Source organism: Dryobates pubescens, chromosome 2 (genome assembly GCF_014839835.1).
Source record: "Dryobates pubescens isolate bDryPub1 chromosome 2, bDryPub1.pri, whole genome shotgun sequence".
Classification (NCBI taxonomy): Eukaryota; Metazoa; Chordata; class Aves; order Piciformes; family Picidae; genus Dryobates; species Dryobates pubescens.
This window is the reverse complement of record NC_071613.1, coordinates 1,973,128-2,000,977: the sequence shown is the minus strand read 5'-3', so window position 1 is coordinate 2,000,977 and position 27,850 is coordinate 1,973,128. Positions and strand designations below refer to the sequence as shown.

The 27,850-nt window shown below is 42.7% G+C and overlaps 1 protein-coding gene across 3 annotated transcripts in view; it reads right to left on the bottom strand.

Annotated features, from left to right (window-relative positions):
• Positions 1-4,303: 4,303 nt before the first annotated feature.
• The window catches only part of SYT14 (synaptotagmin 14), a 69,985-nt gene continuing 46,438 nt past the window's right edge, over positions 4,304-27,850 (bottom strand). For 2 of the 3 annotated variants that reach the window (XM_009896588.2, XM_054169210.1), the window contains exons 5-6: positions 9,666-9,855; positions 4,304-6,087 (exon numbers count right to left, since the gene is read on the bottom strand). In XM_009896588.2, coding sequence (XP_009894890.2) covers positions 5,774-6,087; positions 9,666-9,855 — 504 coding nt within the window. In that variant the 3' untranslated portion in view covers positions 4,304-5,773. Of the gene's footprint in view, positions 6,088-7,239; positions 7,297-9,665; positions 9,856-27,850 lie in introns of all 3 variants that reach the window. The other variant, XM_009896587.2, reaches the window with a different exon arrangement.

The window sequence follows — 27,850 nt, the reverse complement described above, 5'->3', positions numbered from 1 at the left end:
TGTGCCATATTCAGGCAGGCATAATAGAAACAGATATGTTGGATGCATAAGATTTCTGCAGAGTTTGCAGAAAGGAAGAAACCCTTCTTGAACTTAAGGAGGGGCAGTGATAAATTCTTAAGGCTAAACTAATCCATGTCACTAGGTCAGCTGGTATCTGCCCTGTTCCCTGTAGGCAAATACACACCATCTATGTGCTTACATCTGTAAAATACACTAGGTCAGAAGCCATGGAGGGCCCACACAGGCCAGTACTGCTTTGAATGTACAAACTCTCACAATTCACATGTCACAGTTTCTCTGAGTAGGGCCCCCTGAGGGCCACAACACTCCAAAAGTGGAGTTTGAGTCACTGTTGCTGCCACTGTATGAAGCCATCTCTTATTTTAACGCTCTCTCTCAGGTGACATCTCTTCGTCAGGCGTTGATTCACTGACAAGCTCCTGTGAATCTCCCCTGAAAGACTATCTTCAGAACAAAACAGTCTGAAATTCAGCTGTGATACACCACAAAATCTGGCAGTTGAGTTACACAGACCAAAACTGCAGAACAGTGTTTATGGCTCATTCTAACAATAAACTTTGCTGAATATCCCACTTAAAATGACCAAGATGTTCAGGGATTGCTTTAACATTTTAAAGTCTTAAAAACATTTCAGAAGCTGAGGGAAAGAAGGAACAACATTAAGAGACAATGAAATAATAAGTTTGTGACAGTTATCTGGGTATTTGTTTGACTTCAACTCAAGACTGAAATCACTTTTGATTGATGCCACGCTGTACCACTGCTCCGTTGCTCCTATTGCATGGTCTGCTCTCCCACTGATGCCCATGGGCTCCTCTCATTAACATTAATGGCAGGCAGGCAGGCAGGCATGCACATCAGTGGAAGAATAAAATGGATGTTTAGCTGTTACTTAGAATTCAGCTTGAGGAGGAAGTCATTCTGCCTTACAAGTGACAAGCCATAATTTTAAAGACTGCTTTAAACAGGACAGCTTTTTCTTTTTTTCCCTTCAGAAAAGTGTGATGAATAAGTAAAGGACTCAACACAACTCTCGGTTACATGAAAAGACTGTCAGTTTCAAAGTTGGAACAGCTCAGGCCAAAAAGCTTCCCCTCAGACCTCATCCTCTGATTACACTTCAGGCTTTTTGTTAGAATTTGTATGTGTCTGTATTCAATTTCTACAAAAGATGTGTCCTTTAAAGAAAAAAAAACCAGCTTCTCTTCTGCTTCTGTGTTATATCAACACTGAAGGTTTCTTTACATTTAGGAAATTTTAAGGACTTGAACAGGTCACAGCAATTTGGTACCACTACCTTGCTGTAAGAGGTGCAGACTGCCCTTCTCTTCTAAGCTCCAGTGACTGCCACAGACAAGCTTCTCAGGTTGCTGGGGAGTTTGCAAGGGCAAGTCATTAGGGAGAAAAGAGAACAGATCAGTCACACCCCCACATTCCAGACAAAAATTGCTCCAAAGGTGTGAAACATGGGAAGGTACTGATGCTGGCACTGCACCTGCCATCAGGAATGGTTGCAAAAATGTACATGAGAGTAGTGGAACACTGGAACAGGGAGGTGTTTGGAGTGCCCAGGGAGGTGTTTGGAGCCCCATCCCTGGAGATATTCAAGGTGAGGCTCGACAGGGCTCTGGGTAGCCTGATCTATTTGAGGATGCCCCTGCTTACCGCAGAAGGGGTTGCACTAGATGACCTTCAGAGGTCCCTTCCAGCCCAGACCACTCCATGATTCTATTCTGTGATCTCTTGTGGTAAATGCCATAAAATCTGTTTTCAGGTCAAGTATTCTCATAACTGATAAACAATGTTCAGCTCAAGTAAGAGTACATACACTCATTCACCACATACCAAAATCTAATTATGAATGAGGTTGGAGGATTTTAATTTGATTCAGACATTCTGCTGTATTTCTCCATGAGCAGAACACCTTGCTTATACCTTGCCTAACTTCTGCTTACACCTTGCCTAACTTCTGCCTCAGCAGTCAGATCTCACAGCATGGTTACAACAGGGATGTCTTAAGTCCTGAGTGTGTGGCAGCACCACAGAGACCCAGTTTTGAATCTTACCAGCACTATCCTCCTCCCCCCATGCCACCTGGCTGAATGGTGAGCAGAAGCACGTCTCTGCTGACTCCTTGCCTCCATCTATCTGGGAGACAGTGATGTCCTGCAGACGTTGTACAATACCTCCTCCTTTGGTGCAGTGGTTTCATGCATGCCTGTACTGCCCTTCCCAAGCTTGCCCTTACTGAAAGTAACCAACCTGTTAATACTTATACTACTTTAAGAAGACCCATGTGAAAAGTTCTAAACATTAAACCCAACAGATCTTATGCAGAAAGGAGAGAATCCTTTAAGGAATGGAATCTGTAGGAATGCACTGTCCGATAATTATTTAAGGCTACACTTGACAGGAAACAGATTAAATCCTAAACCAGTCATCTCTACATGGTACATTGGCACACAAAAGAGTAATTAACTTGATAAACTATCCCAAGTATTTACTGTACTGTTGAACAAAGGTAACCAACACAAAGCTATGAAAAAAAGGCAGAGACAACTCTGAAGAAAACACAGATGCCTCTAAGTTGTTTCTGATACTTTGCTCTTTAGAAATTCTGCTCCATGCTTAAAACCTAATTGAATGCACAAAACCACACTGTACATATAAGCCCTTATGCAGGGTTTAACCCCTCCCCCCAGCCCCCCATATCTAAAGGCAGATTTCAAATACAAAATTTGCATAAAGCAGTAAGAAAAACCAAATCACAAGCAAATGATGAGATCTAGGAAGAAAAAAAAAACAACATGAGAGCTATTGATAGTATAACTAGTTCATAAAAATCCCAGGGTGAATCCAGTTATTGGTATGACTGGTGTTGCATGGCCAGTTCATATTCCACTGCCCCAAAATGCAACATTCATTTCCTTTCATTACACATTCAGTTCCCGGCCTTTGTACAGTATAAATCCAAGTGAGCCAAGCCTTCTTCTGTGAAGCACAGACTGGATCTGGACACCTGGGGAAAAGTCACATGATCTAGAGAAATTCCTCTCCTCAAATGTGCCAAAAACAGACTAGTATAAATCTCTGCTGTGTCTCAATTTAAGACTTCAGTGGCTTAGAAATCTTAATGGTTAGGTGTAAAATCGAAGCAATGCAACCCACAAACAGACATACAAGTCATGACAGAGTTTAGTTCAGTTTGGTTATGTAAGAGCTTATTTGCTGAACCTTCCAAACTGACCTGTTTTTGTGTTTTTTTCAATGCTGATGTTAAGTTTATTTCTCCATTGGGATTAATTTGCTTAGTTCTTGCTTATATTAAACACTGTGCATCATGTTACAAAGCAAAACCTGTACAAAGAGACAACCATCAAGAGACAACTTCCAGGTTTAGGGAAGAGTATCCAAATAGCCACAAACAGAATGAGGGAAACAATACTTCCACGACCACTGAAGAATACTTTTTGAACAGCTTCTAAATGAGTGTTGGCCTTACATGGAAAGTTCAAAGGATTGGGAAATCTGAGCATTTTCCATATGCACATAAAATTAATGTTGATTTCTTACATTTTACACTCAACCTGACGCTTCACAAACTGAGGAACGGAAAGGACTGGAAGAGATTAAGTTATATTACTGCAAGATGGTTACTGTGTAAAGAAAGGTTTTGCATTATTTGTATTTAGTAAACAAAGCTTCTGTAAATGAAGCAGCAGCTCAATACCACCAAAAAAAAAGGCCTGTAATAATGTTTTAAGTCTCTACATCAATAACATCTGAGAGCCTGATTCTGCAAGTAAGCCCCTCAAAAGGCACCGAGTAACCCAAAAAGTGGAATTACAATTTCCTTTTAAAAGAACTTAATGAAATTAAGTATTGTGAGGTCTTGAAAATACTATGAAATCTTTTTATCAGAGCATATTTACTGTGTCAAATCTCACTGTACTTGGCTGTTTGTATACCCTAAAGCCAGGGCTGTTCAAAGGTACTATAAGGAAATTCAAGGGGAAAAAAGTTTGTCCTAATGAGAATGCTGAAGGTTGCCACTAATTATCTCAGCAAAATGCCAAATGTCATTCTTCTACTCAACAAGTGTTACAACAGTCAGTGAGGTCATAGTATCATGGAATCAGTCAGGGTTGGAAGGAACCACAAAGATCATCTAGTTCCAACCCCCCTGCCATGGGCAGGGACACCCCACACTAGATCAGGCTGGCCAGAGCCTCATCCAGTCCTGTAGTATTAAGACATCACCATTGTTTGGAAGAAGAAGAAGAAGAAGAAAAATCACTTTCTTTCCATACAAGTCAATGAAACTTAATAATGACAGGCAAAAAGAATATTTGTACTGGGAAGCTTTTAAAACATATTTACTCCATAGTCCATGACTTAAGCAGTATGGATGAGATTCAGCAGTCAGTAAATCAGTGTGATTTCAGTTGAAGTATTGGGGACCAATAGGAATCTGAGAAGCACTGATATTGCCCTTATTGTGGCCGCAGGTGTTCACCTGATGGCAAACTTTTCTCTGCTGCTGCAGCTTCTCAGCTGCATCATTAGAAAGCTGCATTTCCCAACCTGAACATAAGCAAAGCAAACTTCTACTTTGGGCATGAGCATTCATTCAATTGCTGGCAAATCACTAGAAAAATAACTTACTGACGTTCTCTTCTCCAAGAAGAAAGGTCTGTTCCCTGCTTCCAACGGACAGCACACAGTAATCCCTGCGACAGCTCAGAAGAGGCTCACATGGATCCTAAAGCCATAGTACTTTGCATTCATTCAAAGTAGCTCCACTGTTGCCACTTCCTCCACAGTCTTTCAACCTAGCTTCCCCCTGATGACCCTTTAAAAGAAATCTGTATCAATTTGTTTAAAGAAAATATACTTTAGCAAAGTCGTGCTCGATGAGCTTCCTTACACTGGAATACAGGAATACAGGAAGTGCTTTCAACAGAAAGTTACAGAGTTTTACAGTACAACCTGTCCAAGGAAATTTGGAAGGGACCAAACTTAATGATCTGGTCTCCTTGTATTAGGCAGAAGTAGAGGCAAGAGGGAGAAACCCAATTTATGCCGTGTATAGCGCTTGTTCCTGTCACAGGTTGCTTAGTTTGATGCTGAAGTTCACCTGATGCCCCAATGCCAGTCTTTTTCAAGCCAACTGCATATAAAAAATTAAAAACTTACTTGTACTAAGCTCCAGGAAAGAAACTCAGTGTGAAACAAGAGTGTATTCATATTTGCTATGTGACCAAGCTCTCCACCCGTGATCCTTGGTTTCTTCTTTTGCTCTGCAGATCATTAAATTTTTCTCCAAGTGCAAATTATTGACCTTTAATCTGTATGCAGGCAGGTCAGAAGCTACATTGTTATTAGAGCAGTACAAAAAAGTACACAAGGAGGAGCTTACATCAATTTAGAGAACCTTACATAAAACGTTTCTGAATTGTGAACCACAAAACAAACCCAAACAAATACAGCATCAGGTGGATGGAGGAGGGACCACTAAGGTGTCTGTGTACAGCAAGGCTGCTCGGACACCAAGGAAGCGTCTGACACTAAGTGAAGGTTACCTATGAAATCCCACCATTTCTGCACATTGTGCATTCTTTACGATGGAATGTTGACCTCGATCTTTGTTTTGTACTTCCACAATAAATCCTCTGATTGTGACTGGGGAGGATCATCTTCTTGAGAGACCAAACTCCCTTAAAACCACCACTGCACTCTGTCCTGTCCATTACGACTCGAGTAAAGTATGCCATCTACATACTTGCTGTCCTTTAGATTCTTTCATTTCAGTCCAGTGATTGAGTTCATCCTCTCCTGAACTGTTGAGACCCAAGGAAATCCACCCTATCATCTCCTTCCGCTTCATGCTGCGCTTATTATACACAGAGAGTATCAGTGTCACATCTGAAAGCTGAAACAGTGCCACCTGGAAAACGAAGGTTTCTTTGTACACCGGGTTGGGCTGTCCGCGGCGGATCGAAGTTTTGCATTTGGACATCTCTTGCCCCATGGAGTTCAGCAGTGTTAACTTAACATAGGTGTCTACAAAATAAATCACAGTTTGGAAGGTCAGATGGCTTAAAGCAGAAGTTGTCAAGAATGAGGTGTATGCAAGATACTAGGATATGGTGTGTAACAGGCTGACTGAACACAGCTTACTTTAGACACATGGAAACATGACAAATAAGCAAGATATTACAAACATACTAACAAATTAACTAGCTTCAGTACTTTGTAAATGTATTAACTTAAAGGTACACCTCATATTCCTCACCCCCATAACCCCCACCTTATTTGTTCTAAACAAGCTTAAAACTGCATTAACACTTAGCAAGCTCCAACTAGCCACAGCACTGTAAAGCATACCACTGAATATTCAGAAAATAAGAATTAACCAAAGTGGAATGAAGGCAACTAACAGAGAGAGAGAGAGAAAAACAAACCAAAACAAACATGTGGATATGCAGTGATGGTATCCAAACAGCCAGGATGAAATGCTTAGAATAATCTCTGCATGGATGTGGTTCTCGCTTTGGGCTTTTCAGTTTTATTTGTTGTAAAGACTAAACTGTAGCAAAGTGCAAAGGTGGAAGGTTAAAGAAAAATAAATTTCCTAGATTCATGAAAGAATACATTCAGTATGCCTTTAAAAAGAATCCAGTTTTTGTTTCACTCAAGATGGTTGGTTAAAACATGGCCTGTACAGTGCTCTTAAGAAGTACTTTTAAGAAGCTGATGCAAGACTGTGTTGTCAGCACATGTTGGGTGTTACTATTTGGGTACAAACCCTTGCTGTTCAAGTGCTGTTTTCACTGGTTAGAAGCAGCAAGACATGCTCCTGCAGAAAGAGGCACCTTTCGTGAAGGTGACTGATTTTAAGACATATAAAACTCTGTAAAGCAACCTGGTGTTTCACTCTTTATTCCTGACAAATTCATGTCAATGGATAACATTATTAGCAGACTGGGCTCTGCGTGAAAATGAACACGCTGAGTGTTTTCACTCTGCAGGTCCACCGAAACCCCAACATCCATAATCAGAGATAAATGCAACTTCTGCATTACAGAATGCCACAAATAGTAAAGATTTACTTTTATAAACCAATATGGTAGGCAGCTGTGGATTGCTTTACTGCTGGCAAGTTTTCTTTTGCATGAAAAAGACAACATCCAATTAGTTTCTACAGGAACTCACCTCGGATTATATAAACCTGTCCACCTATCAAGTGTTTTAGACAACAGAACAGTCCGTCTGACAACAGGGGGTGGAAAGCAGTAAAAGAAATAATGACCAGATGTCAATAGTTGGGTGAGAGAGGATCAAAGGTTAAAGCTTAAGAGGAAACACTTTTCATTGGAGTGGAAGAACAGAAAACCTTAGAAGCACAGATCAGAAAAAAAAAAAGGACTGAACAAAAGGATTGTTGGGTAAAATTTAATGAAATGAAAAGTTTTGTGCAGCTTTTGTGTAATCTTTGGCCAAAATGACACTGCTTACATAATGGGGCACCTCAGCACTAACAGCTCCCCGGCTCCAAAGCACAGCCGACGGGCAGAATCGTGCCGACGATCAGCTTAGGGAAGACTGGGTAAAAATCACTGTATTCTTTTGATCAAATCTTAGGCTTTTTCATGCAAACTCCAGCGTATTTTGAAAAGCTGCACACAGTTAATTATACTTCATATATTAAAGGCAATAAAATGAAAAAAAAAAAAATCACTGAACTGAAAACAAGGCTGGTTTCGCCCTTGGCTTTTGTATTTACAGATAATTGAACTGTAGTTCTGGAATAGTGATGGACTTGAGCATGAGAATGACTTGGATTTTAGCTCCAAAAATAGCTGAGGGATGCTTACCATCTGGAATTCAGCTATGGGACCCTACTTAACAGGGTGCCAGAGGTGAGGGAGATAGCACAAAATGGTCCACAAAAGAAACTGGGATTCCACAATATGCTGTGCAGGGTATTACCAGACCCAGAAAGTGCATTACCTTTCAGCTTTCTAGAAACAACAAACTGCAAACCCAGATTCACCTAAACATAACTGGCCTATTATGATGAGTATCGAAACTCCCCCATCCTTCTCAGAGAATGACAAAAGGTAACACACAGGATCTTCCCTCCCAAAAGGCAAGATACAACATAGTATTACAGAGCTATGTGCCGTGTTCTGTGCTGCTTTCTTGCAATTTGAAACAGATTTTTGATGCCAGTGACACATACAACTGTTAGCTGAACTGTATGAGCCCAGAGAGCAGTTTGGGAATGAACATACCAGGGAATCAATGTATCTGTCTTCAAAACAAGTACTAACCCCCCATCTAACGTGCATATTCTAAATATTAAGAAAAGCTTGGCTTTCTCTACAGATTACAGAAGATAAGCTTAAACTAACTACTGCTCTTGCTTTAAGAGAACACATGGCCCCTTCCCTCCAAGTCTTTTCTCCTGTTCATTCTCTCTCCCATCCTAGTGTTCTTCAGCCTCCTTGGCTTTCCCCATTTATTTCTATGCTTTATTTCCAAATAGGTGGCTCTGGGGCTAGCTACTTAATTACATAAAAGTATAGAGCTTCTTCTTTCACCTTCCTTCTCTGGTCATATTAACAAAGTCTGGCTCCATTAATGTGAACAGTATAAAGCAAAGCAGAGCCAAATGCAATTAATGGATACAATAAAATATGGGCCAAGAAAGGAGAGCATCAGCCTTGAGTTTTTTTGCTTTCTTCCTACATTCTGAAGACAATTGAGATGGTCAAATTGGCAGCCTGCTACCTAATCTAGTAGTACCAGATAATCTGCTAATGTCATATGCATCTGGGGGTTAAGAAACAGAAAGAAGGTCTAAAACCTGAGCCTCTGAGGAACAGATAGGTATGTCCAGCTAAAATCCATGTAAATCAGGCTCATCATCTTAAGCAAAATCAAATAAAAATTGCTGTCCCAAGCTACAGCAAACAAATAAAGCCAGCAAAATCATTTTGTGTGTGTGGGATTCCATCTGGCTCCAATTTAGAAGTATATAAAGTTCACAGGTATTGTAGACACATGTATTTTTGAACAAATGCTTGAACACACAGTTCAAATCCTCTCTGGTGGTGAACATTCCCTCTGCAGCACAGTGAATACTCTAAAGGTCTCAATTTGTTTCTCTCGTCGTCTTCACTGACATTCCCAAGTTAGATATATTACTACCACATATACACAGGCACATAAGCAAGTAGAGACTACAGCATCAACCCCTCTAGGAACAGCAATAACTGTTCAGAGTGTTTATATTAATATTAGCTGGCATGTGCTTTCTCTTTAAACGCTAACTTTTCATTCTTGGCCTGTGATGTGAGGCATTAGTAATTTAGCAATTTATCGTAGTGATAAAGGTAATTTATTAGTCAGTCATCATGAAAAATTAAAACAGCCTTGTCAGCTTACAATTAATATTTTGAATTTTAGATTTTGCTATTTCCCAACTGACTAGAAATATAAAACATGAAACAGATTAGTTGATGATTGCTCTATTTCATTTTGATTGGATAAGACTAAATGATAGGATTGAAGTCCTTGCTACCAAGAGCCCCACCAGTACAGAAGCATTAGGATAAAAAAGACTTTTCACTCACTGGGTGGTCTGTTCGCTGCCAAGTTTTTGAAGTGGCTGCCTTTTATCACTTCTGCTGATAATCTTCCAGTGGTAGCATTATAAAGGAGGCCAACGAGGATTTCTGGAGCGGAGCCATGTACCAGAGAGTGACAAGAGGAGGTACTTTCACTGCAGGACACTTCTGACATACTCATTTGAGAGTCACAACCCTATAAAACAGATTAAAAGTTCTATGTATTTTATGGACCCATGTTACTGGGAAGCCAATTCTTAGAATAATGCATGGAAAACTATGAAAGCAACTTACTGACAGTATCAGAAGTTCTATTCAATCGCCCAGTAAGAAATACACATCCTTAATACATACTCAATTCACAGATGTTAGTGGTAAAAAAAAAGACTAAAGCAGGCTGGAATCAACTAATTCTTACTTTTGTGTTTCTGTTGCTTCATAATTCAGGAAAAAAAATAATAGCTGAAGATGAAGTGCAGCCTTCATGGTCTTTACTTCAATTGCTAAGATAAGACCTGCAACATAATTTGTCTGCATCCTGGAGAACATTAAACTTTGGATCTTTTACTTTCTGGAAGCGGCAAACATTAGTGGAATTCTGAAGATAATAAAATGCAGGAAATTGTTATTCATGCCTTGCAAAGGTTATTCTCTATACTGAGAATTTATGAGTAGCAAGATAACAGACAAATGCAAATACAAAAATGCATTCTGTCTAGAATAAATTAGCATACAAGGAATTTCATTGATCCAGGTTCAGCTGATTGCAACAGAGCCTTTTTCTTGGCTGGGAAAGGAAGAGATACCATTGTAAAGCTCAGCAAGTGGTGCTTTAATTTCCACCTTGCAAGCTTCCAAAGAAAAATCCCATCTCTCATGCATTCTCATCACATCACATCTTTGACAGGAGCTACCAATATCAACTTTTGTCATTTAAACACCTCACTACAGGCCTTGGAAAAAACCAAACCAAAACAAACTCAGAACAACACAACAAACTTTCTTTACCCTGACACGATAATCATACCGCAGTCGTTCCTACTTTCTTGCTGCCATGTGCTATCACATGGAGTGAAAACAAGATACTGGACATAATGTAGCCAATGGCATGTCAATGTGCTTGGTAGCTGAGTGTTATCAGCACATTCCTCTATGATTCTCTCACAAAAAATGCAAATTGGATCCACAGATTTTTTCAAATATGGCTTGTCTCACTTAGGAATCTGGTAGCACCCTTTTAAGAAAGGCATAATGATTTTGTGAAGCTAATTCTTCCAGATTCCAAATGTCTCTATCATTTCCAGCAACAGCTGACATGGGTGCAAGATCAGTCTTAAAGCCTAAATAGCTCAAATTCTCATCAAGATAAAAGTTAACTGTAAAAACGAGAAACTTCATCTGACATATAAAGCCCAAATGATCTCAAATTATAGAAGACATGATACCTACCAAGAAGAAATTATGAAGCTACAGTAATATCCTTCAGACTGAATTATTAACTAGTTTTTCTCAAGGGAATGTTTCCAAGAAGCCTGGCAGAAGTTTCAAGTAGCAGTCCAGGTCCTCATTAATAAGCATTCACTGTTATTAAAAAATGTATTCTTACAACTAAAGAAGGCCTCCAGCAAAATTCCCCAACTTCCATCCCTTAAGCTGCAAAGTCTGAATTTAAACTCTTGCAGTTATTCTAGGCCACACCTTGAGTCCTGTGTCCAGTTCTGGGCCCCTCAGTTTAGGAAAGATGTTGAGACACTTGAAAGTGTCCAGAGAAGGGCAACAAGGCTGGGGAGAGGCCTTGAGCACAGCCCTGTGAGGAGAGGCTGAGGGAGCTGGGGTTGCTTAGCCTGGAGAAGAGGAGGCTCAGGGGAGACCTCATTGCTTTCTACAGCTACCTGAAGCATGGTTGTAGCCAGGAAGGGGTTGGTCTCTTCTCCCAGGCAACCAGCACCAGAACAAGAGGACACAGTCTCAAGCTGTGCAAGGGGAAGTTTAGGCTGGAGGTGAGGAGAAAGTTCTTCACTGAGAGAATCGTTCACCACTGGAATGTGCTGCCCAGGGAGGTGGTGGAGTCAACGTCACTGGAGGTGTTTAGGAAGAGCCTGGATAAGGAACTTGGTGCCATGGTTTAGTTGATTAGATGGTGTTGGGTGAGAGGTTGGACACAATATCTCGAAGGTCTCATCCAACCTGGTCTATCCTATCCTATCCTGTCCTGTCCTGTCCTGTCCTGTCCTGTCCTGTCCTGTCCTGTCCTATCCTGTTCCTGCAGCTATTATTCAAGTTTGCAGGCCTTCTACAATTGTAACACACTATCCCTTATGGTGCTTATTCAACTTACTGTTTTGTTGGGCAAGGAACTTAAACACAGTAAGCATGATACTGTTCAATACTGTTCAATAGAATAGAATAGAATAGAATAGAATAGAATAGAATAGAATAGAATAGAATAGAATAGACCAGGTTGGAAGAGACCTTCATGATAATCGCATCCAACCCACCAACCAATCCAGCACCTATCCTATAGGCACCAAGCACCCCATCAAGTCTCCTTCTGAAAACCTCCAGTGATGGTGACTCCACCACCTCCCCAGGCAGCCCATTCCAATGGGCAATCACTCTCTCTGTGTAGAGCTTCCTCCTAACCTCCAGCCTAAACCTCCCCTAGCGCAGCCTGAGACTGTGTCCTCTTGTTCTGCTGCTGGCTGCCTGGGAGAAGAGACCAACCCCCACCTGGCTACAACCTCCCTTCAGGTAGTTGTAGAGAGTGATAAGGTCACCCCTGGGTCTCCTTTTCTCCAGGCTAAGCAACCCCAGCTCCCTCAGTCTCTCCTCACAGGGCTTATGTTCCAAACCCCTCACCAACTTCATTGCCCTTCTCTGGACCCGTTCCAGCAAGTCAACCTCCTTCCTAAACTGAGGGGCCCAGAACTGGACACAGGACTTGAGGTGTCGCCTAACCATTGCAGTGTACAGGGGCAGAATGACCTCCCTGCTCCTGCTGGCCACACTGTTCCAGGATGCCATTGGCCCTCTTGGCTGCCTGGGCACACTGCAGGCTCATGTTCAGCCTACCATCGACCAGCACCCCATGGGGTTGCTGTGGCCAATGTGCAGAACCCGGCACTTGGATGTGTTCAATCTCCTGCCCTTGGACTCTGCCCATCTGTCCAGCCTGTTGAGGTCCCTCTGCAGAGCCTCTCTACCCTCCAGCAGATCAACTCCTGCCCCCAGCTTGGTGTCATCTGCAAATTTACTGATGATGGACTCAATGCCCTCATCCAGATCATCAATAAAGATGTTAAAGAGCACAGGGCCCAGCACTGATCCCTGGGGCACACCACTAGTGCCTGGCTGCCAGCTGGCTGTGGCACCATTCACCACCACTCTCTGGGCTCAGCCTCCAGCCAGTTCCTAACCCATCGCAGTGTGCTCCCATCCAAGCCATGAGCTGACAGCTTGGCCAGGAGTTTGCTATGGGGAACTGTGTCAAAGGCCTTGCTGAGGTCCAGGCAGACTACATCCACAGCCTGCCCCACACCCAGCAGGCAGTCACCTGGGCATAGAAGGAAATCAGGTAGGTCAGGCAGGACCTGCCCTTCCTAAATCCATGCTGGCTAGGCCTGATCCCTTGGCCATCCTGTAGGTGCTGTGTGATTGCACTCAGGATGCCCTGTTCCATAATCTTGCCTGCACTGAGGTCAGGCTGACAGGCCTATAATTCCCTGGCTCATCCAACTGGCCCTTCTTGTGGATGGGCACCATGTTGGCCAGCTTCCAGTCTTCTGGGACCTCTCCAGTGGGCCAGGATGAAACACAAAGGGAGCAACTGGCTAACATCCCCCACTAAACCTGCAAAGGATTTTGGCATCTGTACTGAAAGAATGTGATGCTAGTACTTTGTCCTAATTGTGACTTATTTGTATAATTCACTGATGTTGTAATATGGACTCAGTTTAAATCTGTTTATGACAGAGTTAAAGTGACACAATGGGTATCTCAATAACATTTAGAATGCTACGAATCATAAACAGGAAATGAGTGATGAATGAATGGGAATGAGACTTGGAGTACCTTGACAGGGAAGACAAGAAGCTTCTGTGTGATATAATACAAAAGGGGTAAAACATCTGAAAAAACCCCAAACAAGTATGATATTTCAAATTAACATAAAGATGGGCTAGAAATATAATTAATTTACAGTAGAATCTTGAGTGGATGTGAGAAGGACAAGACTGCAGTTTGTCAGTGCCAGAGAACAGCTACAACTACCTGAAAGGTGGTTGTAGACAGGAGGGGGTTGGTCTCTTCTCCCAGGCAACCAGCACCAGAACAAGAGGACACAGTCTCAAGCTGTGCCAGGGGAGGTTTAGACTCGAGGTGAGGAAAAAGTTCTTCACTGAGCGAGTCGTTCGTCATTGGAATGTGCTGCCCAGGGAGGTGGTGGAGTCACCGTCCCTGGAGGTGTTGAAGAGGGGATTGGATGTGGCACTTGGTGCCATGGTCTAGTTGTGAGGTCTGTTGGAACAGGTTGGACTTGATGATCCTTGGGGTCTCTTCCAACCTTAGTTATACTGTGATACTGTGATACTGTAACAGGATCTCACCAACTGAACAGCAGCAGGACAAGACCTAGGTGATGCTTCAGATCTGTGAGTGGATGGAAAGACAATTAAGCAGCTGTACCTCAGAACTGTTGCACAGAAAGAACCAAGTAGATGTAGACTTGATGAAAATCTGTGCCTCACTTGAATGTTTTCCTGCAGTATTTTCTAAACTAAACTATTTTGTCTTTTGCTTTGAGAAGAGGTGGCAGGTTTGGAATAAACAAAAGCACGTCGCTTAATCCTTACTGTACAACAAACTTGCAAACCCCCTGTCTGCTAAATGCTCCAGAGGTCTAAAGACATTCAAATAAAGCAACCAAAGTCACTGATGAAACAATCTGAACAGTGTTTGCCTCTCCCATTTCACATTTTAAAAAAAGACTCCAACACATTTTGCTTCTTGCTGGCCCAACACATTTTAAAATAGGCTCTGCTTTTCAGTTATGAACTGGAAAATTCTAACATGGAAAAAAGCGAGGCATTGAGAAAAATTAAGCAGAGGTATGAAGCAGATTGGAAACAGACTAATGTCACTGGGTAAAACCAGGCTTAAATGACACGAATCAAAGTATAATTTCTGTGTCTGTAAGGGAGAAAACAGAGAGAATTTGGGGGCAAGCAGGTAAAAGGCATGAGAAAAAGAGGAAAGTCAGGTTGTCATTTTGTTAATTTTCTTCTGAAACTTGTCTTTTGAACGAAATGAAGAGAAGAAGCAGGATTTGGAGAAGATTAAAAGAGACTGCTGAGATCAACAGGCCTCAGATCAACAGTTCAAGAAAGACTTTTCATTGCAAGATGGAGGGAAAAAAATCAGGAGTCGTCAGTATTATTAAGAGTCTTCTCAAAAATATTTTCTGCAGCACAGGGCTTATTCTTCACATTGTTGAAATCCATTTAGTGCCTTAACTAAGGTATTTGGAGATGACCATTCTCTGGTAAGTAACCTGAAGGGTGGTTATAGCCAGAAGGGAGTTGGTCTCTTTTCTCAAGCAACCAGCACCAGAACAAGAGGACACAGTCTCAAGCTGTGCCAGGGGAGGTTTAGGCTGGAGGTGAGGAGAAAGTTCTTCCCAGAGAGAGTTGTTCGCCACTGGAATGTGCTGCCCAGGGAGGTGGTGGAGTCACCGTCCCTGGAGGTGTTCAAGAGGGGTTTGGATGTGGCACTTGGTGCCATGGTCTAGTCGTGAGGTCTGTGGTGACAGGTTGGACTCGATGATCTTTGAGGTCTCTTCCAACCTTGGTGATTCTGTGATTCTGTGACTTTGTGTTAAGGCTCTAAGTTGGACTAGAACTGAAAATAACCAATTTTTCAATCTCTACTTAGTGTTTTTTTTTCTGTTTAAATAATAGAAATTCAAGAAGAGTGCTAAAAAAAAAAGGCAAGACAAGAAGTTACATTTTTACTTGCTCAAAGTATAAGCTTCATGATCATGTGCCAAGTTGTAAAATATTAACACTGAAATTGCTAATTGGTACTACATGAACATAAGCTTAGCTACAACGAAGCTTTCATCTCAGGACAACAATGCAATGCTAACAGATGCTCTTCTTCTCCATAGATTTCCATTCAATCTACCTGTAAATCCATATGGAGGCCACTTTGACATTGAAGCTTCACTGCAGGAAATGTAATATTTAGACCAAAAGCTAAAGGCCAATGGCATCCTGGTCTGGATCAGGAACAGTGTGGCCAGCAGGAGCAGGGAGGTCATTCTGCCCTGTGTTCAGCACTGGTTAGGCCACACCTTGAGTCCTGTGTCCAGTTCTGGGCCCCTCAGTTTAGGAAAGATGTTGAGATGCTGGAAGGTGTCCAGAGAAGGGCAACAAAGCTGGGGAGGGGTCTGGAGCACAGCCCTGTGAGGAGAGGCTGAGGGAGCTGGGGTTGCTTAGCCTGGAGAAGTGGAGGTTCAGGGGAGCCCTTCTTGCTGTCTACAACTACCTGAAGGGAGGTTGCAGCCAGGTGGGGGTTGGTCTCTTCACCCAGGCAACCAGCACCAGAAGAGGACACAGTCTCAAGCTGTGCCAGGGGATGTTTAGGCTGGATGTTAGGAAGAAATTCTTCACAGAGAGAGAGATTGGCCATTGGAATGTGCTGCCCAGGGAGGTGGTGGAGTCACCATCACTGGAAGTGTTTAAGAGGAGACTGGATGGGTTGCTTGAGTTGATTGGTGTTGGATGATAGGCTGGACTTGATGCTCTCGAAGGTCTTTTCCAACCTGGTTAATCCTATCCTATCCTATCCTATCCTATCCTATCCTATCCTATCCTATCCTATCCTATCCTATCCTATCCTACCCTACCCTACCCTACCCTATCCTACTGGTTTGAAACAGTGTCTATGTGAATTTGTTTTTATAACTTTCACCTGCCTTACTCTACAAACACTGTATTTTAATAAGCAGACTGAAAAAAGGGACTGAGGTTCCACAGCAGCAAGAGCATTTCAAGGTCAGTGAAGCACCAGAACAACCTAGCTGCAGCTGTTGTAAAATTTAAATGCAGATTTTTAAGAACTGAGACATACTCTCAAGGTATTCATGATCTTGGCTCAGTCCAAAGTGTCTCCAGAATATAAATGCTAAACCTCCTTTTTTCCTGTTCAATTTAACCACAGCAAAAACATATTATTAACAGTAAGTACAGGCAAAAAAAATAAACCCACCAACTGAGCATCAGGTAAAGCCTGTTTCAAGTATGTGTTTCAAAGGCCCGTCTCATTAAGTTCGAAATTTCCAGCTTGTAGATTTTCTAACACAGAGCTTTGTTCAAAGGATCTAAACCTTTCCCATACACAGAATACATAGAATAAACCAGGTTGGAAGAGACCTTCAAGATCATCGCATCCAACCCATCAACCAATCCAACACCACCTAAACAACTAACCCATGGCACCAAGCACCCCATCAAGTCTCCTCCTGAACACCTCCAATGATGGTGACTCCACCACCTCCCCAGGCAGCCCATTCCAATGGGCAATCACTCTCTCTGTGTAGAACTTTTTCCTAACATCTAGCCTGAACCTCCCCTGGCACAGCCTGAGACTGTGTCCTCTTGTTCTGGTACTGGCCGCCTGGGAGAAGAGACCAACCCCCACCTGGCTACAACCTCCCTTCAGGTAGTTGTAGAGAGTAATAAGGTCACCCCTGAGCCTCCTCTTCTCCAGGCTAAGCAACCCCAGCTCCCTCAGCCTCTCCTCGTAGGGCTTATGTTCCAAACCCCTCACCAACTTCATTGCCCTTCTCTGGACTCATTCCAGCAAGTCAACCTCCTTCCTAAACTGAGGGGCCCAGAACTGGACACAGGACTCAAGGTGTGGCCTAACCAGTGCAGAGTACAGGGGCAGAATGACCTCCCTGCTCCTGCTGGCCACACTGTTCCTGATGCAGGCCAGGATGCCATTGGCCCTCCTGGCTGCCTGGGCACACTGCAGGCTCATGTTCAGCCTACCATCGACCAGCACCCCCAGGTCCCTCTCTGCCTGGCTGCTCTCCAGCCACTCTGACCCCAGCCTGTAGCACTGCATGGGGTTGTTGTGGCCAATGTGCAGAACCTGGCACTTGGATGTGTTCAGTCTCCTGCCCTTGGACTCTGCCCATCTGCCCAGCCTGTCGAGGTCCCTCTGCAGAGCCTCTCTACCCTCCAGCAGATCAACTCCTGCCCCCAGCTTGGTGTCGTCAGCAAATTTACTGATGATTTACTGATACAACATGGGACAGTACTGTGTTACAAAGTCAAGTGGATTTTATTTGATCAGCACTGACAAGGACTGCTGCTTTTCACTGGACGACAGGAGTAGTGTGTGCTGTATCCTACAAAAGCTTAATTGCTAACTCTCCAAAGTATTGTCCTTGCTGACATGGTACATATATTATCTAGGGATGAAACATCACTTTTTAGTAAATACATAATAAAAACCTTCTCATTAAGCTGTATCTCACGTTTTTACTGTACAAAAGCTGGCAATCAAAGAACTCATTTTGCCCCTCAAGCCAGTGCAGGGGAACACACACAATCCATGACGTCAGACCTGAACACCTAGGAAGTATCTTCAATGTTTTTTCCTCTACTGTCTTACAACAGAGCATACTCTATTTGCAAGGATGCTAATCTATGTGAAATGTATTTATTTGCCATTCTTCTCCACAATTCCATGGAAACAGGGTTTTTTTCACTTACATATTCATAACCTACTGTTATTTTTCTACACCCTGAACTTCCGATTATGAATTCTGTTCTTAAACCAACTGGAGTTAGTCACAGGGAATAAAGTGGGCACGCTCTGAGGGCAGTTAAAAGGTTCACCTTCTTCCATGCACAGGTTGAAATCATGCTTCTGTAGGCTCATGAAACAAGAACATCTGATTCTCTTGGCTTTTCAAAGAGGAAATACGAAACCTCACTGACAATCCTTCGGCAACAAAAATCCGCTTCACAGCACGGTCCTTGTCAAAATGCCTCTCTCAAATGTTAAACATCAATGCTATACTGCTCATCTCTTACAAAGTTCTTGCAAATAACTTTGTTCTATGTCTATATCAATGTAACTGAGAGGTTAGGGAAGGAAATTTGACTGCTTACAGGCAAAAAAAGGGAACAGAATCCAGGTCCTCAGCGTTTTATACGAAGGTATTAATCTCTCTTAATCAGTAGCCCAGTGCTGAACCCTGAAGCTACTGTTTGACTTTGAGGCAAAAGCTTGCTGAGTGACGCATCAAACAGGCTCCAGACATGCTCTTAGCCTAGAGGCTGTCCTCTGCTTCTGCTCCTCAGAACTAGAAAGGAGGAGAAACCTGAGCCAAAAGGCTTCATGTCCCTCATTAGTGGCTTAAGCATTAGATAGTTCATAAAAACACATTTCAAAGCTAAAATACCTACAAAAATCCCTGAGATCTTTCCAGGGAAAGAGACTTAAGCCACCTGGAGAACCTGATCCTGAAAACAGGATGTAAAACAATTAGGAATGGAGGTTCATATACTTAAATTCTAGCACCTACTGCCTCTGGTGTGGTGTAATGGACAGTTTGATACTTCTGCAGAGAGGTTTGTCACAGTTCCTCATCACTTCTGCTTCTCTCTCATGCCCTAACTCATGGAAGAGCTATGAGGACTGATACACCTGAAAGAAAGGAAGACCTCAAAAATACAATAATCATAACAAAACAGTTCTTTAAATAATTGATACTCTATCTGTATACTAATACTTGCAGGAAGTATCAGCTTTTTGTTTCTGAATGTAGAACTCATGTGATACGATGCCCAAAACAATATTAAATGGTTGAAATAACACATTTCTTACTAATAGGTTAACAAAATCCAGCAAAGATGTTGCATACTGCTAACTAAATGAAGGAAGTGCAAAAAAGGGTCTGAATGGTTTGTTGTTTTTTTTTTCCTGCAGTGTATACCATTGTCATTTTGAGCCTTTCCAATCTAAAAAAATACCTGTGCCAGTCTGGATGCTCAGGGGGTGGTGGTGCTGTGTGTATTTGTTTGTCTAAAGAAAAATGATACTTTAGAAATGGTACGAAGCAACTTATCCTCAGGTGTGAGGGACCAAATTCCAATTCCTATTGTAGCAGGCTCTCCTGTATAGTAAAATCAAGGGAACATATAATTATTAGTGGTTTGTTTTAAACTGATAACCTGAGCTTGCAAACACTGAAGCATACAGTATTAGGCATCTCACAAAGATCCACATTCAGGATTTATGTTAGGTAATTGTTTAGGATTTTTGCTTACTTGCAACATAGAATCAACAAGGCTGGAAAAGACCTCAGAGATCATCAAGTCCAACCTGTCACCCAACACCTCATGACTAATAAACCAAGGCACCAAGTGCCACATCCAATCCTCCAGGGATGGTGACTCCACCGTCTCCCTGGGCAGCACATTCCAGTAGTCACTCTTTCTGGGAAGAACTTTCTCCTCACCTCCAGCTTAAACCTCCCCTGGTGCAGCTTGAGACTGTGTCCTCTTGTTCTGGTGCTGGTTGCCTGGGAGAAGAGACCAACCCCCACCTGGCTACAACCTCCCTTCAGGTAATTGTAGACAGCAAGAAGGTCTCCCCTGAGCCTCCTCTTCTCCAGGCTAAACAACCCCAGCTCCCTCAGCCTCTCCTCATAGGTGATACTGTGATCCTGTGCAATTTGCTATTAGTACTTTGTGTCCCCAAGTTTTTTAAACTCTCAGCTCTGCAGAACAAGACACAAAAGGCAGCACCTGCGGTTTTCTTTAACTTCTATTCATCTGCATTTAAATTACACCTTTGTCTTCCTTGCCAGATTACAAAAGGTCACTTTGTTGTTCCATGGATTTGATGGGCTTGAAATTTGCACAGCAAACCCTAGCAGCGGTGGAGGCAATTGGAAATGGAGGTACAGAGGAAGTTACAGCATTTACAAAAGTGCTGCTAAAATCTTCCAGTTTTTCATACAGCCACAGGCAAGGGGAGGAAAAGAGGCAAGAAGCCTTTTATTACTGAATTCTGTTTTCTGAGATAAGACATGTAGCATAAAGAAACATTCAAGCACTAAAAGCTGTTAGATGTTTGTGCTAGCAATTTAGTTAAGAACATCTGACACAAAATGCAGACATTTTACCTGCACTCCTGATGAAGCTAAGCTAACAGCTCCTACCCACGCTCACTTACGCCTCCCCCTCTCTTTACTCCCTGTCAAACTGCTACGACTAGAGGGGTGTTACTGTGGGACAGCTTCCATGACCACAGACTTCTTTAAATGACAGTGCTCTGTCCAGAATGATTCTCTGCTCACTGGGGAGATCAATGGCAAATAATATTCATTTTTCACTCTTCCCTCTTGATTACAGTCAAGCTGAGAAAACAGAAAAAGATTCAGTGATCCAACAGTAAGCATCATTTATGAGAGGTCAAACCATGGGCTAGTATTTTCCTGAGCAGACATTCATGCAATTATTTTTCACAGTGAACAGATCCACAGGCAGAGGTTGGTCTCTTCTCCCAGGCAGCCAGCACCAGAACAAGAGCATACAGTCTCAGGCTGTGCCAGGGGAGGTTTAGGCTGGATGTTAGGATGAAGTTCTATACAGAGAGAGTGATTACCCACTGGAATGGGCTGCCTGGGGAGGTGGTGGAGTCACCATCACTGGAGGTGTTCAGGAGGAGACTTGATGGGGTGTTTGGTGCCATGGTTTAGTTATTTAGGTGGGTTGGATTGGCTGATAGATTGGACGTGATGATCTTGAAGGTCTCTTCCAACCTGGTCTATTCTATTCTATCCTATTCTATGTATGCATATAATGCATTTATCAGTTCAATTATCTGCAATCAGAAGTTCACCCAGCTCTAATTTAATCTGCAAGTGGTACCCCTTTTAATTTATGTTTTTTCTCATCATTGGAGGATCACCAGGTGTTTGTAGATGGAAGGGATCTGCTTCAGTTACAGCCATCAGGCACACCACAAAGAAGGGCAGGAGGTGAAAATGAACTGGATTCTCTAGGTGCCAGCTGACTGTTGATTAAGCCCAACAGAAAGACAGGAGCTGTGAAAGATGCAGCTCAAGGTCAGAAAATTGGAGGGCCAAAGCTGACAAGAGGTTGACACACTAAGATTAAAAGGATCCCTTGCTAAAAGCACTCTATGAACTACTTATCTGATTCCAAATACAAACTCCTTCAACATACAAAAGAACTGATTATCTGGAGGTCAGACCTGAAGCAAAGGACGCTAACAAACACTTGTATTACACTGCAAAGCCCAGGAGAAGAAGAATCACCCAGTAAGTAAATCAAAACCTAAGATTAAAAGTTTTGCAAGAGTGTAAGCTGTAAATGTGCAGGGCAGGTAACTTCATCTGTTTCTGCAATCTCTCTGATTAGGATTTCACTCAGTGGAAATAAATGGCAGGAAAACAATGCACATGCTTTTGCTGAAGGGTGCCTCAAAGTTCTAAACACAACTGCTGCTGTGGTTTTCCTTTTCCTTTCTTTGCTTGAAAGATGGTAACCTAAGAGGACATTTGTGTACACACACACAAGAAAACAAGAAAGAATTCACATTGTAAGAAAGTAAATAGTGAGGAAACTCAGTATCTCCAAGGGGAACAGAAAATTCCCTCGGATTCATAAATTAAAGAATGTGTCTCCGACTGAAGGAGCTGCTTGAGGAAGATTTAAGCTGCAGCTTGTAGTCTTCAAAAGTGGAAATCTGATGCTAATGCCAACCTCGGTAATCTTTAGTTGTAACTCCTACAAAGCTGCTGCTGGGAAATTTACAGCATGTTTTTACAGTATAATTCTCTCCTTTACTGCTCTTTGAAATTGCAGTCCAGGTTGGGAGATAATACTTATGCCACAGGGAATGGCATTCAGAGAATCTCACAGATAACTGGTGAAATTCTCATTTTTCTAGCCTTATGTACTGATGAGCTTTTTCCAGTTTATTTTTTAAAGATGATCACAACTAGACATACAATACTAGACAGCATGCTTGTCACTGATGGACTCACTTTCCAAGGAAGTAAGTGTATTGCTCAAGAGGATTCACTTAACCTAGAGTAGTCATTCACAGCCTGTCATTTGTCTGACGCAACTGACTGGGTGAGAAGAACGAAGAGCAACTACAAGCAAGTCCACAAGGATTGCCTGAAGAAAAATAAACAACATTGTAATAGATTCTAAAGTCCAAGATGGGTGATCAAAAAAACCTGTCTACCATTTTACTAAAAGGAAAATGTCTCTAAAAGATGCCATGGTTTAGTTGATCAGATGGTGTTGGGTGATAGGTTGGACTTGATGATCTCAAAGGTCTTTTCCAATCTGGTTAATCCTATCCTATCCTATCCTATCCTATCCTATCCTATCCTATCCTATCCTATCCTATCCTATCCTATCCTATCCTATCCTATCCTATCCTATCCTATCCCATCCCATCCCATCCCATCCCATCCCATCCCATCCATTCTATTCTATTCTATTCTATTCTATTCTATTCTATTCTATTCTATTCTATTCTATTCTATTCTATTCTACTTCTATTCTATTCTATTCTATTCTATTTCTATTTCTATTCTAACTCTGATAAAATCACAGTTGTACATTCTTGCTATTAACTTGTGATGCAAAATCTGAAAGGGACAGATGGGTGATGCAACAAATGCACTCTGGTTAGCCCATATTAGTCCTGTTACTTCCTCCACACTCAAACTTACACTGAACTTGGAAAGAAGCATGTGATAATCAAGGGGGCTGAGGAGGGATTCCCAGTTACGTGGGAGAGCTGCAGCAAGGCAGGACTGTTAAGGACAAATGGCAACAGGCTGGGGATAATAGCTGCTAATGCAAGATGTTCTACACAGTGTAAGAAGGTGAAGAACAGAGTGAAATCTTGGGTGAGAAAGACACTTTGTGAATATATTTGTAGATTTGAAGCTATGTGTAGCTCTGAAACCTATTTAAGTAACATAGTAGTTTCATGCACTCACCATGATGTGCACTTGTCCCCTTTTTAACAGCCAGAGTCTAGCAGGCTCCACTCATGTAAGCATGCCATTATGTTTGAAGGGCACTAAACATTCTGGTCTAACTTTAACCATATTCCCTGGTGAACAGTTTTAGGCATAACTGAAAAAATACTGAACTTGGCAGGATACAAACTGTTCTTATACAACCAAGAGGCAGATGATGAGCTAATAAAATACATTAATATCAGGCATGGACAGAAGCAAATAAAATGTTTCTGCAGAAGAGATTAGCATAGCTGTTTCACTGGATTAGGAAGATTCAGTGACAGAAGGTATATTTGATACATAAAATCCATATAATAAGCAGAATTGGAAAAAAACAGGACAACTGTCATATGTTCAAGAAATATCTTCATAAAAAAGCTGTCAGATAAGAACACTTCTCAGCAACAAAACACTCTGCAACTGAACAAGGCAGATTTAATTCAGAATTTACAATGCAATGAGGTCTCCTTAGCCTCCTCCTTTTCCAACTAACCATCCCCAGCTCCTTCAGTCACTCTTCATAAGATTTATTCATCAGGCCCTCCACCAGCTTTGTTGCCCTCCTCTGCACTGGCTCCAGCAGCTTCACATCTCTCTTGTACTGAGGTGCCCAGAATGGGAAAAAATGCTCAAGGTGTGGCCTCACCAGAGCTGGGCACAGGGGGACAATCACCTCCCCACTCCTGCTGACCACAGTGTTTCTAATACAAGCCAGGATGCCATTGTGACAGCTTGGACATGATGATTTTTGAGGTCTCTTCCAACTTTGGTGATTCTGTGATTGGCTTTCTTGGCCACCTGGGCACACTGCTGGCTCATATTCAGCTGCTTGTCAATTAGAATCCCCCAGGTCCCTTTCTGATAGACAACTTTCCAGCCACACTTCCCCAAGCCTGTAGCATTGCTTGGGGTTGTTGTGCTGTAAGTGCAGGACCTGGCACATGGCCTTGTTGGAGCTCATCCCAGTAATGTTGGCCCATGGATCCAATCTATCCAAGTCCCTCTGCAGAGCCTCCGTACCCTTGTGCAGATCAACACTCCCACCTAACTTGCTGTTGTGTGCAAACTTACTGATGTCACACTCCATGTCCTTATCAAGGTCATCATTAAAGATGTTAAACAGAAGTTGTTCCCAACACTGAGCCCTGAGGAACACCACTTGTGTCTGGCCAACAGATGGATTAAACTCCATTGACCACCACTCTTTGGGCTTATCCATCCAGCCAGTGCTTTATCCAGCAGAGTGTGTGCTCATCCAAGCCATGGGCAGCCAGCTTGTCCATGAGAATTCTGTGGGGAACAGTGTCAAAGGCTTTTTGAAAGTTTTAGGTAGACAATAGCCACAGCCTTTCCCTCATCCAATAGTTGGGTCATGCTGTCATAGAAGGAGCAGCTGTTGATCAGTTAGAGGGCAGAAGGGCTCTGCAGAGAGACCTCGACTGACTGGACGGATGGACAGAGTCCAACAGGATGGCATTCAACAAATCCAAGTGCCAGGTGCTGCACTTTGGCCACAGCAACCCCATGCAGAGCTACAGGCTGGGTCAGAGTGGCTGGAGAGCTGCCAAACAGAGAGGGACCTGGGGGTGCTGATTGACAGCTGCCTAAACATGAGCCAGCAGTGTGCCCAGGTGGCCAAGAAGGCCAATGGCATCCTGGCCTAGATCAAGAATAGTCTGGCCAGCATGAGCAGGGAAGTCATTCTGCCCCTGTACTCAGCACTTATTAGGCCACACCTTGTGTCCTGTGTCCAGTTCTGGGCCCCTCAGTTTAAGAAGGACATTGAGACACTTGAACATGTCCAGAGAAGGGCAACAAGGCTGGGGAGAGGCCTTGAGCACAGCCCTGTGAGGAGAGGCTGAGGGAGCTGGGATTGTTTAGCCTGCAGAAGAGGAGGCTCAGGGGAGACCTCATTGCTCTCTACAACTACCTGAAGGGGGATTGTAGCCAGGAGGGAGTTGGTCTCTTCTCCCAGGCAACCAGCACCAGAACGAGAGGACACAGTCTCAAGCTGCACCAGGGGAAGTTTAGGCTGGAGGTGAGGAGAAAGTTCTTCACAGAGAGAGTTGTTAGCCACTGGAATGTGCTGCCCAGGGAGGTGGTGGAGTCACCATCCCTGGAGGTGTTCAAGAGGGGATTGGATGTGGCACTTGGTGCCATGGTCTAGTCATGAGGTCTGTGGTGACAGGTTGGACTTGAAGATCTTTGAGGTCTCTTCCAACCTTGGTGATACTGTGACACCAAGGATTTCTCCACATTGAAACAACCGTTATCTTCTCCTGATACATAACTCCTGCCGGGCATTTACGCTTAGCTAGCCATAAAAGACTGTTGCTGCAGTACTGTAGCAAAAAGAGAGTTGAGAAGAGTATGACAAAAGTGTATAAACACACCTAGAGGCAAACACCTGAGAAGGGTAAGAACTGTGCTGGCACCAGAACAAATGGTAATAAAGTGGCCGTGATGAAATTCCTGTTGGAAACACAACAAGCTGCTGTTGCAAGATAAAAATTTGTCCATTTGTGGCCATGAATAGCTGTCTGATTGCTCTAAGAAAGGTTTGAACTCAAGAGACCCACTTCCAGCCATGCATCCTAAAACCACAATAAATTAACACTCTTGCAAAATACTTTTGTGTTAAATCCTGTAATGAATCTGGTCACTGGAAATGTATCATATGGGCTATCAACAGTAACAGAAAAAGACCTATAAACATAGATGCAAATTTCCAAAGGTCTACAAGTAGATTTGAACAGCTCCAGAAAACCACAGATTCTCATCCAAGCTATCAAGATTACGGAAGTTCTTTTCCAGCAAATGGTAGGTCTAAGATAAATCTGACCAAGCTCCATTAAAGCAAAAAATTCTGGAAGATGCTTTTACCAATACCTCTTACTCTTGTTCCTTCCAGCCCCCCAAAAAAGAGAGAAAAACACAGACCTGGCATCCCCTACCATCACAAAAAATAAACAAAACTCTTCTTACCTTTGATGCCTTCTTGAATTTACTTTTACTCTCCCTACCACCAAAAGCTCAAGAAAACAATACAGAATAACCCATGCACACATGGGTTACACCAATCAAATGCCTGGCCTGTTCATTGGCTTCTTTTACTGACTTTGGTAGATCTTACACCAGAACTTATTGAAAACACACAGAGAAGCCTACAAAGGACATTTAGAGCACTCAAAGCTTTGTTTCATGGAGTGCTTTTTTGCTAGCTGTGAAAACAGCAAACTCTGTGCTCGGGAAGGTCACACTAGATGGATGAACCACTTCATCCTTGGAATAGATTGATTTGTGCTTGTTACAGGCTCACAAAAAAGCTGTCAGCTGATCCTCCATCAGGCCTAAGTTTTGGTCTTAGCTTTTACTAATTCTAATTAATATCTTTTTAGTTACTAAACACAATGGCATTTTATTTTCAGTATCTTTTCCAATACTCATAGAATCAGTAAGGTTGGAAAAGACCTGAGAGATCATCAAGTCCAACCTATCAACCAACTCCTCATGACTAAATAAACCATGGCTCCAAGTGCCACGTCCAATCCCCTCCTGAACACCTCCAGGGATGGTGACTCCACCACCTCCCTGGGCAGCACATTCCAACAGCTAACAACTCTCTCTCTGTGAAGAACTTTCTCCTCACCTCCAGCCTAAACCTCCCCTGGTGCAGTTTGAGATTGTGTACTCTTGTTCTGGGTGCCTGGGAGAAGAGACCAACCCCCACCTGGCTACAACCTCCCTTCAGCTAGCTGTGGACAGCAAGAAGGTCTCCCCTGAGCCTCGTGTTCAACAGAAACACCATTTCAATTAGCCCAAACTCTTTCTGAAAATGCAGACTGCAGTAACTGCCTTGCTTCACTTGAAACAAGTATTTTCCTTCCTTTCCTTTCTCCTTCTCTCTTTCTTTTACTGATAGTTAGAAACCCCACCTCCACCACCACAATACACACAATGTCCAAACAAGGATGCCCTTACTTGGTTACCTTCTCTTTCTCTGCTATTTTGTCTGTTATTCAGCTCATACACAGCTCCTAAGCAATGAACATTGGAGCATACAAGTCCAGATAGCCCTGACTACAACATTACAAACATT